This window comes from Agelaius phoeniceus, chromosome 26, assembly GCF_051311805.1.
Source record: "Agelaius phoeniceus isolate bAgePho1 chromosome 26, bAgePho1.hap1, whole genome shotgun sequence".
NCBI classification, from domain to species: domain Eukaryota; kingdom Metazoa; phylum Chordata; class Aves; order Passeriformes; family Icteridae; genus Agelaius; species Agelaius phoeniceus.
Genome location: NC_135290.1, coordinates 4884283 through 4901258, shown reverse-complemented (window position 1 = coordinate 4901258; position 16976 = coordinate 4884283). Strand labels below are relative to the sequence as shown.

The 16976-nt window shown below is 47.2% G+C and overlaps 1 protein-coding gene across 8 annotated transcripts in view; it reads right to left on the bottom strand.

Annotated features, from left to right (window-relative positions):
- GPATCH8 (G-patch domain containing 8) overlaps window positions 1–16976 on the bottom strand; it is a 55644-nt gene that overhangs the window by 9581 nt on the left and 29087 nt on the right. For 4 of the 8 annotated variants that reach the window (XM_054649455.2, XM_077190904.1, XM_077190902.1 and 1 more), the window contains 3 exons: window positions 10755–10822; window positions 10230–10316; window positions 5984–6127 (listed from right to left, as the gene is read on the bottom strand). In XM_054649455.2, the coding sequence (XP_054505430.2) occupies window positions 5984–6127; window positions 10230–10316; window positions 10755–10822 (299 nt within the window). Of the gene's footprint in view, window positions 1–5983; window positions 6128–10229; window positions 10317–10754; window positions 10823–12808; window positions 12854–12962; window positions 13034–16976 lie in introns of those variants that run through there. The other 4 variants (XM_077190907.1, XM_077190905.1, XM_077190906.1 and 1 more) reach the window with 2 other exon arrangements.

Below are 16976 nucleotides of genomic sequence, written 5' to 3'. Positions count from 1 at the left end.
TCAACCACCCTCAGGGAGCTTCTCCCCTCCACAAGGAGCCCTGGGAACTCAGACTTTTGGGGTGAATCCTCCCTTTTAAAGTCTTCCCATTGTGCTTAGCAGGACAATGATTTTTTTTCAACAGGATTAGAGCCAAACCTGTATTAAATCAAACACATGCTTCATGTTATTACAAGATTTCAAAATTAAGGGGCATTTTTTTCTCCCTGGGCAGTGTGTTTTCTGAGGAAATAGCAGTTTATCCAAGCAGCAACACCCTTTCCAACTGCAGGAGCATGGGGACCATAAAGCCAAGGAATATTTTGCTGGTTTATTACTTCAGCTGTCAGAATGGCTACACTGCAGTGACCAGCAGTGACACAAATCACCAGCACTTACATAAAATTTCTCCACATTTCCACATGCTGTAGGCAGTAGTTCACTACCTCCAGCCTTCCTGGCCTCTATTAATAGCTGCCACCTCCCTCAGCTTTGGAACAAAGAATTGTATTTTAAGTTTTCCTAACAAAATTCCAAAATGGTCTCTGCATTTCCACAGGAGTGCAAATTGAGTTCCTAAAGAGCAGGTTTGGTATCAAATCTGCAGCTACCTCTGCTCTGCTCTGCAGCACAGAGAGCCACAGTGCTGGATTATCTCCCAATCCCTGCAAGCCTCAGGAGAGGCCAAACTGGCAAACACCACCAGCACCTTCCAATTCTCACAAATCAGCTTCAACCAGCTGCACCACAGCACTGCTGGAAAGCTCCTGAGAGCCCAAGCCAGGCTCAGCAAAGGGGGGAAGTCCAGGGGGGTGAGCAGGAGTCAGGAACTGCTGCAACAGGAAAATCACTGGATCATCACAGGATGTCCTAAGGATCATCCAGTCCCACCCCTGGCCCTGCACAGACACCCAGCAACCCCACCCTGGGAGGGCTGTCCAAGCACTCCTGGAGCTCTGGCAGCCTCAGGGCCATGAGGAAACTCAGCACACCCCAGATTTTGCTGATGAGATGGTACCAGGTAAGACCTCCCCAGAACCCAGCTGGGGTGCAGAGCTTTACAGGCTCAGGACCAGCAGCAAATGGATTTTGGATTTTCTCCATTTAACCTGACAAAGCCACACAGCATCACTGAACTGAGGCCCACTGAGAGACATTCTTTGCCTGAAAGTGCAGAGCAGAAAGAGCCCCTGTTATTCTCACAAGACAAAAGCACTGTCACCAGACCTGAAGATGTGAGACTTTCATGCCAAACCTCACACTGAGATTGGTCAAAGCAGATCCACCTCTGGGGCTCGAGGCAGGAGGCAGCACCCATGACATCAGAGCCCCCTCCTCCCTTGCCATTGTTCTCATGTCTCTCTGCCAACCCACATTAAATAAAATAATAATAATAATAATGTACTTTTCATTCTGTGCCAGCAGATTTCTTGCTTTCTAAACTTTTTGATGTCTGCTTGATTCTTTGCCCCAAAAGCTTTTGGGACTGAACAACACCATGAAACAGAAGCTCAAAGGATGGGAACCTTGATCATTTTCCTGAAGTGGGAACACAAGCCTGGCTTATCTTTGGTCATCAACATTCTTTGCACGCTTATAAATGAAGTGAAAAGAACAGAGGGGAAATGGCCTGCAAATGCTGCTTTATTTCATCTTAATTTCCTGCCTAGAAGGAATCAATATTTTTCTTAGGTGGGTTAGGAAAAATATAGAATGGGTTGGGTTGGAAGGGGCCTTAAAGCCCGTCCAGTTTCACCCCTGCCATGGCAGGGACACCTTCCACTGCCCCAGGCTGCTCCAAGCCCCAGTGTCCAGCCTGGCCTTGGGCACTGCCAGGGATCCAGGGGCAGCCCCAGCTGCTCTGGGCACCCTGTGCCAGGGCCTGCCCACCCTCACTGGGGAGAACTTCCTCATCATCTCTAACCCAAACCTACTCCCTCTTCAGTTAAATCCATTCCCTTCTGGTTTATCACTCCATGCCCTTGTCCAAAGTCCCTCTCCAGTTCTCCTGCAGCCCCTTTTTTGGTAACTGGTGGGTTTTCTGAGGGCAAAGCATTTCTGGAGCAGAAGAACCTTCCCTGTAACACCAAGCACCTCAGGGATTCCCTCCTCAGTCTTCTCCATTCAAGTTGTGCTTGGAGGCCCAAGGTTTGGGAATCTCAAGTCTCCCCAAAACACAAAGTTCAGGGTTTGCATTCAGAGTATTCCTCAACCCCAGCAGTGACTGTCTTGGTAATTTTATTGTGCTTGAACAGATCCCTCCCCCTCAGCATGAGAAGCAAAGATGCAGCTAATTAGGGCACAAAGAGAACTGCACATCTCTACTTTCAGTTCTGAGTTCCACCCTCTTTCCCAAAGAACTTCTTTATGAAATACACTCCCTTTGCCCTTTTACAAAGAGAATCTAGGCAGAATTAATCACCTACACCTCCAAAACACCACGTACTTAGGAGAAAAAACAGCTACATAAAATCTGCATTTCAGTGCTGGTTTGTGTTCTCCCAGGGAACCTGGCACAGGTTCACTCAGAACACGTTTGTTTTTCACAGGCAATGCAGAAGGGGAATGTTTTGATTCTGTTGGGTCAGTGACTCAGTAAACAGCTCAGCCCTCAGCAGGCACACGAGCAGAACGAGGTGATGGTGGGAGATTCTCCAAGTTCTTGGATTGTTAAAAACCCCCCACAGTAAAAGCTGACTGTAAATGCTACATAACTTACACACAAGGTAATTCCAACCATAACTCTGCAGGCTGCTTCAGGTGCTGGGCCCTGCACATCCAGGTTTATTTGACAGGAACACACAGACTGGGCATAACCCAGACAAAGGGCTCACACTCCTCTTTACACAAATCTAACATGAGGTCTTTATCTTAATGTCAAAATCCCAAAGCAAATAAAGAGCCCTCACAGGTGTAATGCCTTAAGGACACATTCCCACTGAATCCAGAATGTTCTAGGACTGTGGGAGCTGCCAAGGGTCAGGACATTGTGGATCTGCAGGAGAGCAGCACAAAAATCACAGACTGGTTTGGCTTAGAAAAGATCTAAAGATTACCTTGTTCCACCCCCTGCCATGGGCAGGGACACCCTGCACCATCCCACGTTACTCCAAGTCCTGTCCAACCTGGCCCTGAACACTTCCAGGGATATACACTGGCTCCAGCTTCACCACCCAAGTTCCTTCGCAGCTGCAGGAGTTTTCTTTCTACATTTGCCACCTTCTCTCTGTCAATTATTATTAATTATTACTCTGCTTACTGTCAGGACTGGGCATCATCAGGAGTGGGGCCCTTCATAACCTACCAGGCCTCCTAAATTAAAATCCTAGAGGTAAAAAAACCATCATTAAAGACATCAGTAGCAGTACAAGAAGTTGTGAGATCAGCCTTTTCCAGCTGCTCACTGCAGGGTGTGTGAGAGAACTGAGCTTATTGTCCCTCCTGCAGGGCCACCTGCACCCACTCCAGCTGCCTGCAGTCCCCTGAGAGGGACAGGCCATGTGCTGACCAGAGGGTGACTGCTCCTTAGAACAGCTGCGCTTCTCATCAAATATCAACCTAATTAAAACCAGCTCCAGAACAACACTGCACACTTCCAACACAACAGCTACAACATGCCAGTGGTTTGGGAGAATAAATGCAAGGATCTTTTCCCAGGTAAGGAAATGCTGCCTTTTGGAGAAACTTGGTGTTGAGGTTGATTCAGATGTAGCCAAATAGTCTATGAAACCAGGACAGGCAGGAAGTAAAGAGAATAAACCTCCCCTTTAATTGTTTGGTGTTGACACAATTTTGGTGGGTCCAAAATTCATCCGGTTGGGATCAATACACTTACCTATCATCCCTGTTGGGCAATAATCCCGAGTTCCTTCCTGGAATACAAGACAGTGTCTTTATAACTCGGGAGTGGAAAGGGATCTGAGGATGGAACATCTATTTACAGGGACAGCCTAATGCTTGCAGAGCCACAGAGGGATAACCAAACACTTCAACGTCAGCGGGATGTGGAACTAAAAATACTTAAAAGCAAAAATGCTGTGGAAACTGAGCCAAGAAAAAGGCAAAAACGAGCTCTGTTGCCTCAAAAATTACCACTGAGACAACAAAATCTTGCAGATGATGTATACCAAGCTGGGTTGTTGTAACTAAGATACTGTAATGGCCTTTCTTTCCAAGAAAGCCAACTGATGGCCTACTTTTAGGGAAAAGTTCATGTTTTCCCTCAAAAACTTTAAGGTCACCTTTCTATAACCTCACCTTCTTCTCCAAAGAGAAAAACTATAAAACATCAATGTGCAAATTATCAAAAGCACAGCTTATTTTATTTTTTAACTATTTTAAAATTCAGGCTGGACTGCTGGGTGTGAGCTTCCCTGGAGCAGGAGGGAGCACAGCAGAGATAAAGTTCCTTATGCAAATTCACTTCATTCTGTCTCAGGGGTTTCAAGTTCACTCCCTGAACGCTGACCCAGCGGGGTCACACACATTTCAGCCCGACAAAGCTGGACAAGCAATTTTTTTCCCTAAGCAAAGCATGATTGCTTCTTTGTTTAAATCCCTCTGTAACTAGAAATTAATGCTGGGTGATGCAGCCAGAGTTTGGAGGCTCATTTTCTCCAAAGCCTGCCTGAAGTGACTGCAATAGATGGAATTATCCAAGAACATAATTCCTCTCAAAATAATCAGCAGTACTGAGCAACCCCCAAGTTCTTTCTCCTGATGAGATGACCCCACCCTGTGTGCACACAAGATATTTTTCTCTCAGGCCACTCCTGCTGATGACTCCTTTTACTGCTTTCCACAGGTTGGTTTCCTCCTCCACAGCATCTGCAGCTGCTGGAAGAGCTCAGAGCCTGGCCAGGCTCGTGTCAGTGCCCCAGCAGCTCACGGAATCCCATGGTGTCAGCACACCAAGAATGTGACACAAACAGGTCCTGCCACCTCCCACATAAATGCAGGTCACTGCACTTGGGTTTCAGCCAAACTGATGGAGACCTTCCAAGGAAGTTCTCTGCTCTCAGGTGTCACGACTGAGCTTGGCCAAAACCACCCCTTTGCCCAATAACCAAGGGAAAAAATGAATTTCTGCTCTTGATTCTACCAAACCACTCCTCTTCACAGAGCCCAACTGCCCTGACATGAGAATTCCTGACCAGACTCCCTTAGCTCAAAGCAGATTCTCTGTCATATTCTACACTTAATACAACAAAAATCATACTCTACAGCCACATTCTTGTTTTTAAGCTGTTTTCACTGCTATTTTGCAAGCTCTACAGCACATCCTCCACGAGTTACCAGCATTTTGATGATTGTGTTGTTAGAATTTATGACTAGGAACATCAAACCCCTCCTCTGAGCCCTTCCAGCCCTGGAGGAGCCCAACACTGCTATCTGCTGTGCAGTTACATCTCATTTAGCAGCTTAAATGGTCAAACAGATCAGGCTAATACAAGAACTTCCATTACTTACTGTGCAGCATGAAACACCCTGCAGACACTACAGTACATCCCTAGCTTGGGAAAAAAGCCAGCTCCACTCTGAACCCACCTTCTCTTGAGAATTACAGAATTGGGGAAGTGCTCCTTTCTTAGGATTCCTTTGATACAGCCCATTATTTTCTAGTCTGTTTTCAGTAACTCCACAGAACACAGACTCAGGTAATAAAATCTGGGGAACCATCACTCCCCAAAGCTCTACCAAAGTAAGGTGTACTCTCCTCAGTTTTACACCAGCACAGTTTCATCCCTCAGTTTTATCCCTGCCTCTGGGTCTTTGAGAAATGGGGCTCCTTGATGCCACCCATGGAGTGGGGCTTGGGGTTCTTCTGTTGTTTTGTGGTCTTAAATGAATGGTGGGCATAAAAATCTTACCCAGAGACATAAAACACCTATTCCAGGACCAGTAAGGAAAACAGATACACCAGGGAAACTCCAGGTATTAACCACAAACAAGGCCACCACAATGAACAAAAAATGGATGAACTGTGCTGTCTACAACTGGTTACCTGCTTGTGAGCATGGTCATAGGAGTTTATGTGGTTGTCAAACTCCTGGTGCTTCTGATACTGCTTGTCACAGAGTTCACAGTAGAAGTTTGCTCTGAGGTCCTCCAAAGCCTTGGCAATGGCCTTTTCTTTATCAACATAATCCTGAAAAATTAACAAAAAATTGCTTCTGTTAAGCATCCTGTAGAACAGCCTGGAAGATGATGGGTTAGTCCTTAAAGGAAAAATAGTGCTTAATAAAAACTTTGTGTACATTGATTATATTTATTACAGGATCACTGAGGTTGGAAAACACCTCCAAGATCACTGGGTCCAACCTGTGCCCAATGCCCAATTTGTCCCCAGCCCAGTTTCTGAGTGCCACATCCAGGCCTTCCTGGGACACCTGCAGGGCTGGGCACTCCAACCCTCCCTGTGCATTCCAAGGCCTGACCCCCCTTTCCATGGGGAAATTCCTGCAGTGCCCACCCTGAGCTGCCCTGGCCCAGCCTGAGGCCGTTCCCTCTGCTCCTGTCCCCGTTCCCTGGAGCACAGCCCGACCCCCCCGGCTGTGCCCTCCTGGCAGGAGCTGTGCAGAGCCACAAGGGCCCCCTGAGCCTCCTTTGCTCCAGGCTCAGCCCCTGCCCAGCTCCCTCAGCCCCTCCTGGGGCTCCAGACCCTTCCCAGCTCTGTTCTGGGCACTCTCCAGCCCCTCAGTGTCCTTCTTATCATGAGATGCCCAGAACTGGACACAGCACTGGATATCCCTCAGCAGTGCCAGCTCAGGGGACAGTCACTGCCCTGGTCCTGCTGCCACCCCAGTCCTGGGACAGGTGCCAATGGCCTCTTGCCCACCTGGGCACACCTGGGCTCGTGTCCAGCCTCTGCTGACCAGCACCTCCAGGTTCTGTGCAGCTTTTCAGTCACTTTGCCCCCACCTGGAACCTGCCATGGGGTTGCTGTGACTCAAATGCAGGTCCCAGCACTTGGCCTTATTGAACCCAGCTTACCAAGCTGAGCAGCCTTTGCAAATTCACAGGTAGGATTCCAGAACTTTGCAAAGCCGCCAACCTCAGTGCTATTTGTTAGCCAGAATCACAGAATATTCTGTGCTGGAAGGGCCCCACAAAGACTGAACACCCCCTGGTCATAGCAGAAGGAGCACTAAAAGAAGACTGCTCCAAACAAGTGCTGATGGGCTGAGGCAGCTCTGCCTCAGGGGAGCCTCCTGGATTGTCTGTGCTCCAAGGAGAGGTTCAAAGCCTTGAGCTAACCCAGAGAGCATCACTGGCATCAAACCTGGGAGGATCCCTGCCTTGGGAACAGAACCTTACACCTCTGAAGCTGACACTGCTCCATTTGGAGTGCTAAGAGATGTCTGCTTGATCTTGGCTTGGCTGCCTGAATTGAGGAGGGAGGAACATGGCTCTGGCTGGGAATTACCCTTCAGAGCCTGCTGAGCCCAATCCACTCCAGTGAAATATTCCCAGGAGCAGAACTCCCAGTCCCTCAGGCTGGGCTCAGCACACTGCAGTGGGCACAGGGAGCTGCATTAAATGGGAGTGAGGGAGGGGTAACAGCCCTGGGGTGCTGAGAGGGTCTTTCCCCTTCTACAACTGAACACCTGCACAGGTGGAAAACCAAACCTCAGGCAGAGATGAGGTGTCTCACCTGGCAACAGCCACATCCTTCCCTCTTTTGTTCCAGCTTTTGAATATGTACTGAGCTGTGGGACTGGGGAAATGCCAGTCCCTCAGGTGGCTTCACTGGCTGGAAAGGTGTGGAAGGAGCCTGTGCTGTCCCCAGGGCTGCTGCACACCTGGGGGCTCCGAGACATGGAGCCTGATGCTGGGACACAGCAACCTCAGGGTTAGGCAGCTGTTCCCTTTTGCCAGGCTATATCAATTACAACCCCCCAGCAGAATTAATAAAACATCACCACTCTTCACGAGCTCTCTGGGGAAGGTTTACCCTGAGGAGGTGGAAGGTTTTACTCAAAATCAGCTACAAATGCTTCATCACAAAGCCCACTGTACTCACTGCAGCACTCCCCATATAACCATTGACCATAGGCATTTCAACTGGAATAAAGAGAAATTATATAAAAAAACAGCCTAACATTAGAGAAAAAGCACTTAAGGATCTTTTTTTCCATCTTCAATACAATCTCCTATGGGAAGCTTCCTTCCTCAGCAAGAGGAGGCTGCAAACATTTAAGACAGACAACTTTGAAAGGTTTTTCCTTTGAATTTCAGATCTTGTTCAAGGCAATATGGTTTATCTCCTAGTTACCACATCAAAATGGCATTAAAATAACATTACTGAGCGTGTTTTGTATTATATAAAATTTATATTAAAAAAATTCAACACCCAAGGAGAGGAAAAAAAAAATCTAAAAGATGTTAGTGCTCATGTTTGGGATTGTTTTCAATTTCAAGCACTGTTCACTTCTACATAAAAAAGGAAGCAACTTCCTGCTTCCATCAATTACCAGATGCCCTTGACAAGGAAAAAAAAAAAAAGAAAAACATCCACAAATCTGGAGTTTTGAGCCTGAGGCAGGTCCCCAGGAAGACAAGAAAGGAAAACAGAGCAGCATGAGCTCCACAGAACACGGACGTTGAAAGTTCCTCTGAATCCCAGACAAGCTTCCTGTGCCATGTGTAGGTTTTTTTGAGCAAGTATCCTGTGGCTAAACAATGAAACCCAGCCATTTGAGTGATCAGAATTTATACAAAAGAAGGGAATTAAAGCACACTTCTTGGCTGCAGAGTTATCTGAAATTCTCTGAGGCTCCCTGAATGGCTGATCAGGATGCACTGCCATTGGCACTTACATAATGGACTCCTGTGGAGCAGCAAAAAGTAATGGCTGTAGAGATTTTGCACAGATTAATACCAAAATGCAAGGGGATAAGGATGAACTGAGCTTATAAAAACCCACTGGAGCTGGGAGAGACTGCTACTGCTCCAGAGCTCCTGAAAAAACCTGTGCTGGATGAGGGAAGGAAAAGAGTCTCAGCAAGAGAGCTTGGGCTGTGTTGGGAAAGATGATTGTAAACTCAAGAACTCCAGGATCACAAAATGATTTTGGTTGGGAGGGACCTTAAAGCTCAGCCAGTCCCACTGCCTGGGCAGGGACACCTCCCACTAGACCAGGCTGCTCCAAGCCCCATCCAACCTTCCCAGGGATGGGGAATCCACAGCCCCCTGGGTACCCCAACACCTGCAGTTCACTTCCCAAGCAAGTCAAGGGCTCAAGAAAAAAAAAAAATAAAGAGGAGAGGAGGTTATAAATTTTCATAGCTGAACAAACTGCCTGAAGAATTAACTGTTCAGCTGGGGAAATGGAATTTTAGATTTGGTGAGGTTTTGTTTAATTTTAATGGCATTGAAACTACTTTCCCATTATTTCTCAAATAATTAAAATTTATGCAAGACTGACACTTCATTTGGATGTCTTGGGCTCTTCCTCAACCCTGGTACTCCCCAAATCTCTGGACAATTGAACAAGCAGGCTTTCCTCAGAGCTGATGGACTGCAGGGCTGGGAAGCAGAAGAGTGGATTAAAGGATGAGCAGAGACCATGTCTCCATAGAGAACCCGGTGACAGCTAATCCAAAAATGCTCCTGCATGTCACACTCAACAGCTCATTTTTATCAGCCCCTGGCTTACAAAATAACCCCACAGGTTTTGTAAATCACATAGAAATACAGAATTTATCTTTTTTTTAATGCTGCCTGAACAATTCTTCCAAAGAGCTCCAGTCCATCGATTTCTCCAAGCTGGAGTCATGTCCTACCCTTCCAAAGCAAGCAGGATTTATGCAATAACATCCCAATGAACTGCTCACTCCTCACTCAGTACAACAAAAGAGCTCCTCCCCCAGCTGGTAACTGCCCCTCTACACCTGCAGGTTTTGTCCTGACCTGGCAGGCTCACTCGAAAAATCTGGCAGCCCTGGGTGTAGGGAAGGACATGTCCTGCTCACCCCAGGCCTGCTCCTTCCAGAGCAGGAGCAAAGCACATGGAGAAAGCCCTGCTGCTGTCCTGGGGCTCCTCAGCAGCCAAACAAGCAGGAAGGTTGATGCCAGGAAGTGAATAACCAGTGTGTTAAAATATAAATCACCTCCACAATGACCAAACCCAAGAGCAGTGAATTCCTACCACCATCACTGCAGCAGAACCAGGAGAACTCAGCCCCATCAGAAGAGCTCTTTTCCCAACCAGCCCACGGGCTCTGATGTTGATTCCCCTCTCTCTGTACCTTGTACTTCTGCCTCAGCTCCTCAGTGTCCTCCTTCTCCACCTCCAGCACTCGCCTCCGCTCTGTGGCATCCTCGGCGTAGTCCAGCTGTTGGAAAAAAAATAAAGAGATGCAATTTGGTCCATAAATACACTGCACAATCAAACCTACCAGAAAGCACAACTTAACAACTTCAGCTCAAACAGAATCCATGCAAGTTGTACTTTGCTTTCCCTGCTTTGTCACCCCAAGTGTAAAACAGGTCATTAATCCCCCTGATGTGGAGGGCTCTGGCAGGCCCATGACACTTTGGGGAGGGGAAACCTCAGAGCCCAGGGATTCTGGGGGGCATCCAGAGCCCAGAACTCAGGCTCACAGGGATAAACAGAGGATGCATTTTGCAGACAAGGATGCATTTGGCAGACAAGTGTTTTCTTATTGCACTGATTCAAGAGCAAGTTGTTCTTTGCCTTGGATGCACAAACTCTCACTGTAAATGTCTTTCCCTCCCACTCCCCAGAGGCCTGCAGGGTGAGGGGAGCTCACCTCCATCTCCATCCGGCCCATGCCCATGACATCATACTTGACAACGATGGGGATGGGATCTGTCCTCCCTGGAAGAGGAACACACAGAGAGGGGTCAGCAGCAGCCCAGCACCACAGCTCACTGTACACATTGGGTTTGGGTGGTTAGAGATCTTGCCTTGGAGTGCAGAGACCAGAAAGCTACAGTGAACCAAACACGAGCCATTCTCACAGCTTACAGCCAACCCTGAGCCCAGCTCCCAGTGGCACCCAGGATGATAAATGCATTTTTGTGAACATTAACTGATCATGTAAAAGCTTCTCATGGTTAATGTTCCCCCATGACCAGCCCTAGGTCAGGGCTGATAACAGGACTTGAGCCTTCTCCTCAAGGCTTCCACATCAGGCTCCTCATCTTCCCATAAGAGTGAAGAAGCTGCTAATAACATTTCACTGCTGCAGCTCATGAATAATCGATTAGAACTTCCCTGTAAGAGATGTGGAAGCCTCCTTCCCACCAGCTTTTGCCCTCCCCACGAGCAAGGAATGCCGAGGAGGAGGATGGCACAGAAGCCAAACTTCCCCCATCCCAACCACCTAGGCTGGCCAGGGTGGGTCCCTGCTCCCCCAACCCTGGAGCGATGCTCTGGCCCCACCGTGTCACCTGTAAGCTGTGAAAAGGACTGGTTGCGAAGAAAATTGACTTTCAACTAATCAAACTATGCTGGAGATTTTTTTTTTTTTAAAAACATATCTTTAATCCACTCATAACCAGCCAAACAAAGCAAAATGGGGCAGACAAGCACTTTACTACCACAGCTTTTTTTTTTTTTTTAATTATTATTTTGATTTTTTACATCACAACTGGCACTGGTGGTTGTGATGTAACCCACTGACAAAGTACTTACCTTCTCCAGTGCAAACCTTGAGTGAAAAAACAGAATGTTTACTTCCCTTATTATTGCTCTTGTTTGGTGTAAACAACTCTTTTGTTATACACACATACACAGGTATTATACCTTTGGGCTAAAAGATCGACACGTTGGAGTCATGCCGAAATATTCCACTGCCATCCACATGTGCAAGAGGTTAAAGTCTTTAAAACTGCCTCAGAAAACCTGGACAGGTGTGAACTCTTTGCCAGCATCAGTCATAATTCCTGCCAAAAACACAGCCCTAGAAGGGCTTTTGAACTTTAAAGTACAGACATGTGGTTTTATTCAGAAATAAATCCATTTAATTCATTGCTTTATGGTTTTGTTGATATGCCCAGGAATTTGATAGGCAGGTATCCGTCAGGTCCAAAAGTAGTGATCACATTGATCGGAAATGGTTTGGAAATGAGCTTTCCTTTGGATATTTAAGGTTCATCTTTGACAAGGTTTCTCTTATGCCCAATGGTATAATACAGTAAGCAGTGACTGCAATTTTTAGCAAAAGGACCAAATTAAAGACAGGTTATAAAAATGACTTCCTAGGTGCAATATCACTTTCATAACGTCTCAGCCAGGGATTTACTGGTAAGTGGTGAACCCAAATGGAATGGCTGGCACCAAGTGCCAACAATTTATTGTACAAATTTTTTTTCAAGCTTTTTTTCTTTTTTGTTTTGTTTTGGGTATTTTTGGTTCATTTTTGTTTTGTTTCTCCAGCAATTGAGATCTTTCAATGCAGCCTCATTGGCCTGGTAAACCCCTGTACACAAACAATGCATCAGTACTTTTGCCTTCTAAGGCAGTCAAAGTTTTTTGGGTTGTTTTTTTTAAAATTCAAAATCTATTTGGAAATTGCAGTAGCAAGTGCTAGTGCCCATCGTGTTGGGGGAAAAAAAATCAAGTTTGGACAGTATTAAAAATTTATGTTTAAACTGATTTTGGCAGTTCTAACACAAACAGAAACATCCCTTCTTAGCAATACCCTTTAATGAACAAGGATCAGACAAGTGTGCATAAAGAAAGGAAAGGAAAGGAAAATGAAAGACCAAGCAGAAGGATGATGGCTACAACAGAGAAAGTAAGCCTAACATTGGTGCACTGATGACAAAGGAGTAATTCAGTCTGAAAATAAAAAATTACCACTGCTAAGTTTACCATCACCACAACAAGTCCAGGATCATAACGCTGTAAAAAAGAAACACCATTTGTTAGGCAGAAACCATTAGGGGCAGAAAATAGGCCGTTTGGCAGGGAGGATGGGTAAAAAAAAAATAACAGGAGGCTTCTTGCTCACCCCTCCACCCCATGACCATGCTCTGCCCTGCAGAACCAGGAGCCATTGGAGCAGCTCTGACTCCTGCTGGGTGCTGGGAGAGCTCCTGGTGACGGCCCCGCTCCGAGGAGGCTCTGAGGCACATGGAAGCAGGCAATTTAAAAAGGAAACAAATCAGGATCTTAAGGAATAATAAATATTCTGGGCCAAAAGGAACTCTGCTTGCAGGTAAGAGGAGAATATTCCATGCAAAAAGCGATGCCTCTGTTTTAAACTGAACCATCATTTCATTATGAAGGGAACCTCATGTGTGACATCCAGGTGACAAGTGGCATATCCAGGCATGTAGCACAGCTATGGCAGCAGTGCCAACCCCACATGGATCCCCTGGAGCCAGCTGGGGCAGCAGCACCTGCTGCTGGGCACTGGGGTGGCCTCGCTCCTTGTCCAAGGAAAGCCACGATGGTGAAGGGACAGGGACAGGCTCAGGGCCACCCCTTGCCCCTGGCTGCCAGGTGGGACATGGGGAGCAGCAAAGGGGGAAATGGGACTCTCCAAGCTCAGCTCATGACTTCTCCTTTGAAGGAATTTCCTTGAGCAAAGTTTGTCCTACTGCTGGCCATGATCTTTCCCAGCAGGTAAACGTGGCTTGGATCTTGGCAGCCTCCCAGGTTTGGGGTCCCTGCTGAGCCTTTCCTGTACCAGCAGGCTTTGAAAGGAAGGTGAGCTTCCAAGGCCCAGAATTCCCACAGTTCCTGCCACATGCAGGGCTGATTCCCAGGGCAAATCCTGCTGTGTCCCTGTCCCAGCCCCCTGCACCTGGTGACATTTTTGTTTTGAGGCAGGTCACAAACTCCTTCACAGACTGGTCACTGCAGACCCCAAAGCAGAGAGGGTTATTGCATAAAACACTTCCACACACAGAGAAAACCTCATGGAGAGGACAGAGCAGGAACCTCCATCAGGATGGAAAAAATAAACAGCTCACACAAGAGTCACACCTTAGAAAACCCAATCTCAAAGGAAATTAGGTTAGTAATGATTCCCTGCACTCAGAAATGAAATGAGATTACCAAACTGACCTGCTGTACCTGTTTTGCTTTCCTCTCCCCAAGAAATGGGAAAACCTTTCTCCTAGCTTGTGAAAAATTGCTCAGACCCAAACAAACCCTGACAGGCATCCCTTCCCAGAGCCCTGCAATGGCAGGGAGCACGTGGCCAGGCAGGCTTCTCCAGATCCCCTTCTTTTTCACTGCATAAAGCTATTGGGTAGGAGCAAATACTTCCCCCTGGTGCTTTAAATGAATAAATCTTGGGAAAATTCATCCTAAGGCTTTGGTATCAGACACAGGTCATGCTGCATGTGGAGGACTGTGGGTTCAGGGCCATGCTCTGGCTCTGGATGTGGCAAGGATGATGCTCTGCCCTCTGGAATGGGAATATCCCAGTTGGAGCTGCCATCTGAGCCTGCCTGGAAATGCCAGCATTGTCAACACCAGCCCATGTTTTATCCTGTTTTTAACAAGTCAAAGCAGAAATCAGATGTGTAGATTCAGAGGAACTCCTCCCTCCAAAAACAGCATCATGGCAACAGAATCTCAGAATGGTCTGGGTTGGGAGGGAACTTAAAAACCAGTTTCTCCATGGAACAGGGACACCTTCCACTAACCCAGGCTGCTCCAAGCCCTGTCCAACCTGGCCTTGGGCACTGCCAGGGATCCAGGGGCAGCCCCAGCTGCTCTGGGCACCCTGTGCCAGGGCCTGCCCACCCTCACAGGGAAGAGTTTCCTCCTAATATCCAATGTAAATTGATCCTTTATTTAATCTATAACATCTACTTCTTGTCCTATCCCAACAGATAAATTTCTCCATTAAAGGGGCATTCAGATACAACAGGATGAAAAAAAGTACCCCAAGAATTCTATGTGAACATAATTCAATCAAATCTCTTCCACTGTGTCCCTACTGCACAGTGTGCAAGCAGCACAGATGTAACACAAGAACTGTAATCCTGTTTGTTTTGTTGACATCCTCATAGAAATTCCCCCCAGGTACAAGCTTTGTAGGATCCAATCCTAGAGGAGTGATTGATATCACACTTGTCACTGAAGGAGAATTTCATAAACTCAGCATCTCCAGAGGACACAGACAAGAGCATCTGATCTTGTTGGACATGGAAGATTTCTCCTTATTTGTTATCTTTATGCTGCAACTGAAACCCACAGTGAGACACAACCTTCCAGGGGCTTTCAGCTGCTCCTGGCAAGGGATTCTCACTCAGCTGTGTGCAGGGCAGGTTCATGACCACAGCACAGGTGGATAAGGGCTGGTTTGTTCAGTCAGCTCAAACCCCACTGCAGGCTCTGAAGGGAAACAGGTGCCTGGAGTCAGCAACCAACACCTGCAGGAATGGATCCACAGGGACAGGGCTCACCTTCAGCTGCACTGTCTGGGAAGAGGGAGACAGGGAAGAGTCCCTGTGCTCATGAATGAGTTGCATTTTTCAAGATGAGAATTTTGCAACACTCAACACTCCCAGGACTGTTTCAATACAGCAAGGGGGGCTGGCTCTGCTTCCAGGGAACAAGTGACAGGACAAGAGGGAACAGCCTCAAATTGTGCCAGGGAAGGTTTAGGTTGGATATTGGGGAAATTTCTTCATGGGAGGGGTTGTCAAGCCTAGGCAGAACCTGCCCAGGGCAGTGGGGGAGTCCCCATCCCTGGAGGGATTTAAAAGCTGAGTAGATGTGGCACCTGGGGACAGGGGTTAGCGGTGGCCTTGGCAGCACTGGGCTCCCTAAGGGTCTATGAGAAACCAAGAGCTGTCCTGTTGAAAATTCAGACTCCTCATTCAGTACATCAAAAGGGGAGAGAGGAGAAAATCCACTTGTTTTCACTGATACATGAGCCTGGGGTGCTCCTCACTGGGTAAAAGTGACACCATGTTATCAAACTCATTCCAACTGCTGCAAGAAGCAAATGAACAAACAAGGGCAAGCTTTAATCCCAGTCCCCTTTGGGAATTAGATTTGTGAGCTCATCCTGTTTATGTCAGATTTCTGGAAGGGGTCAAAACAATCAAGAGATTCAAACAAAGGTCCATCATCCTTGGTAGCAAACAAAGTTCCAGAGAGGAGAGAGTGTTTTCCAAGAACACAGAAACTGTCCTGTGAATGTAATCCTTACTAAGCAGGGGGAAAATGACGAGAGAAAGTCAAGTTGTAAACATCCCAATCACATGGAAAACTTCCAGTGGGAGCTCAAAACTTTACAGAACACAAACCAATGGTGCCACAAGAAAGCCAAGCTGAGGTTTGACACGGAGGCACCAAGCAGAGCTCATTTTGCAGGGAAAGGAACATAGTGGAGTCTGGGTCAAAAAGCATCCCTACCCCAAATGCTGGGCAATGGATTAAAGAGCAACAAAGAAGATGTTGGAAGAAAACCACAGTTTCTGCTTGATTAAGGATAGGAATTCAAGGTAAGAGTTGCTGTCTGTGTTCATCTTGGTAAGTGGACAGGGCTGAAGGGCCTGCTCTGATTTGGGGCTGCACTGAGGAGCGAGGCAGGCTGTGCACGGCCACTGCCTCTCCCTTCCCCACACTCCTCTCTCCCAGTTTAATAAAAGTGCTCTTCCATTGCACCAGCACAAAGGGCCAGAAGGCCTCGTGCCAAGCCAGGCAAAGGCAGTCTGTCACAGCAAACACGTGGCACTGAAAGCACAATGACTGCAGATTTCACTGGCTACACCCACTCAAGCAACACAAACTCACCACCTGTAATCAAGGGAAGGATCTTACAGCTCCAAAAGCAAACAAGGGGGCAACTGCTTCCCCCAAAGGACACTGAGGCACTGAGCAAACTTCCTTTTTGGTCTGTGGTCTGCTGGGTTTAACACAGCAGTGAAGATGGGTATGATGACAGCAACCACAGCAGGCCAGGTTTCTCAAGCTAAATTCACATGAAAACATCACTCTTAAAACCACTGGTGTGATTTGTGTTGCAAACACAAGCATGGAGATGCTCCTCCATGCC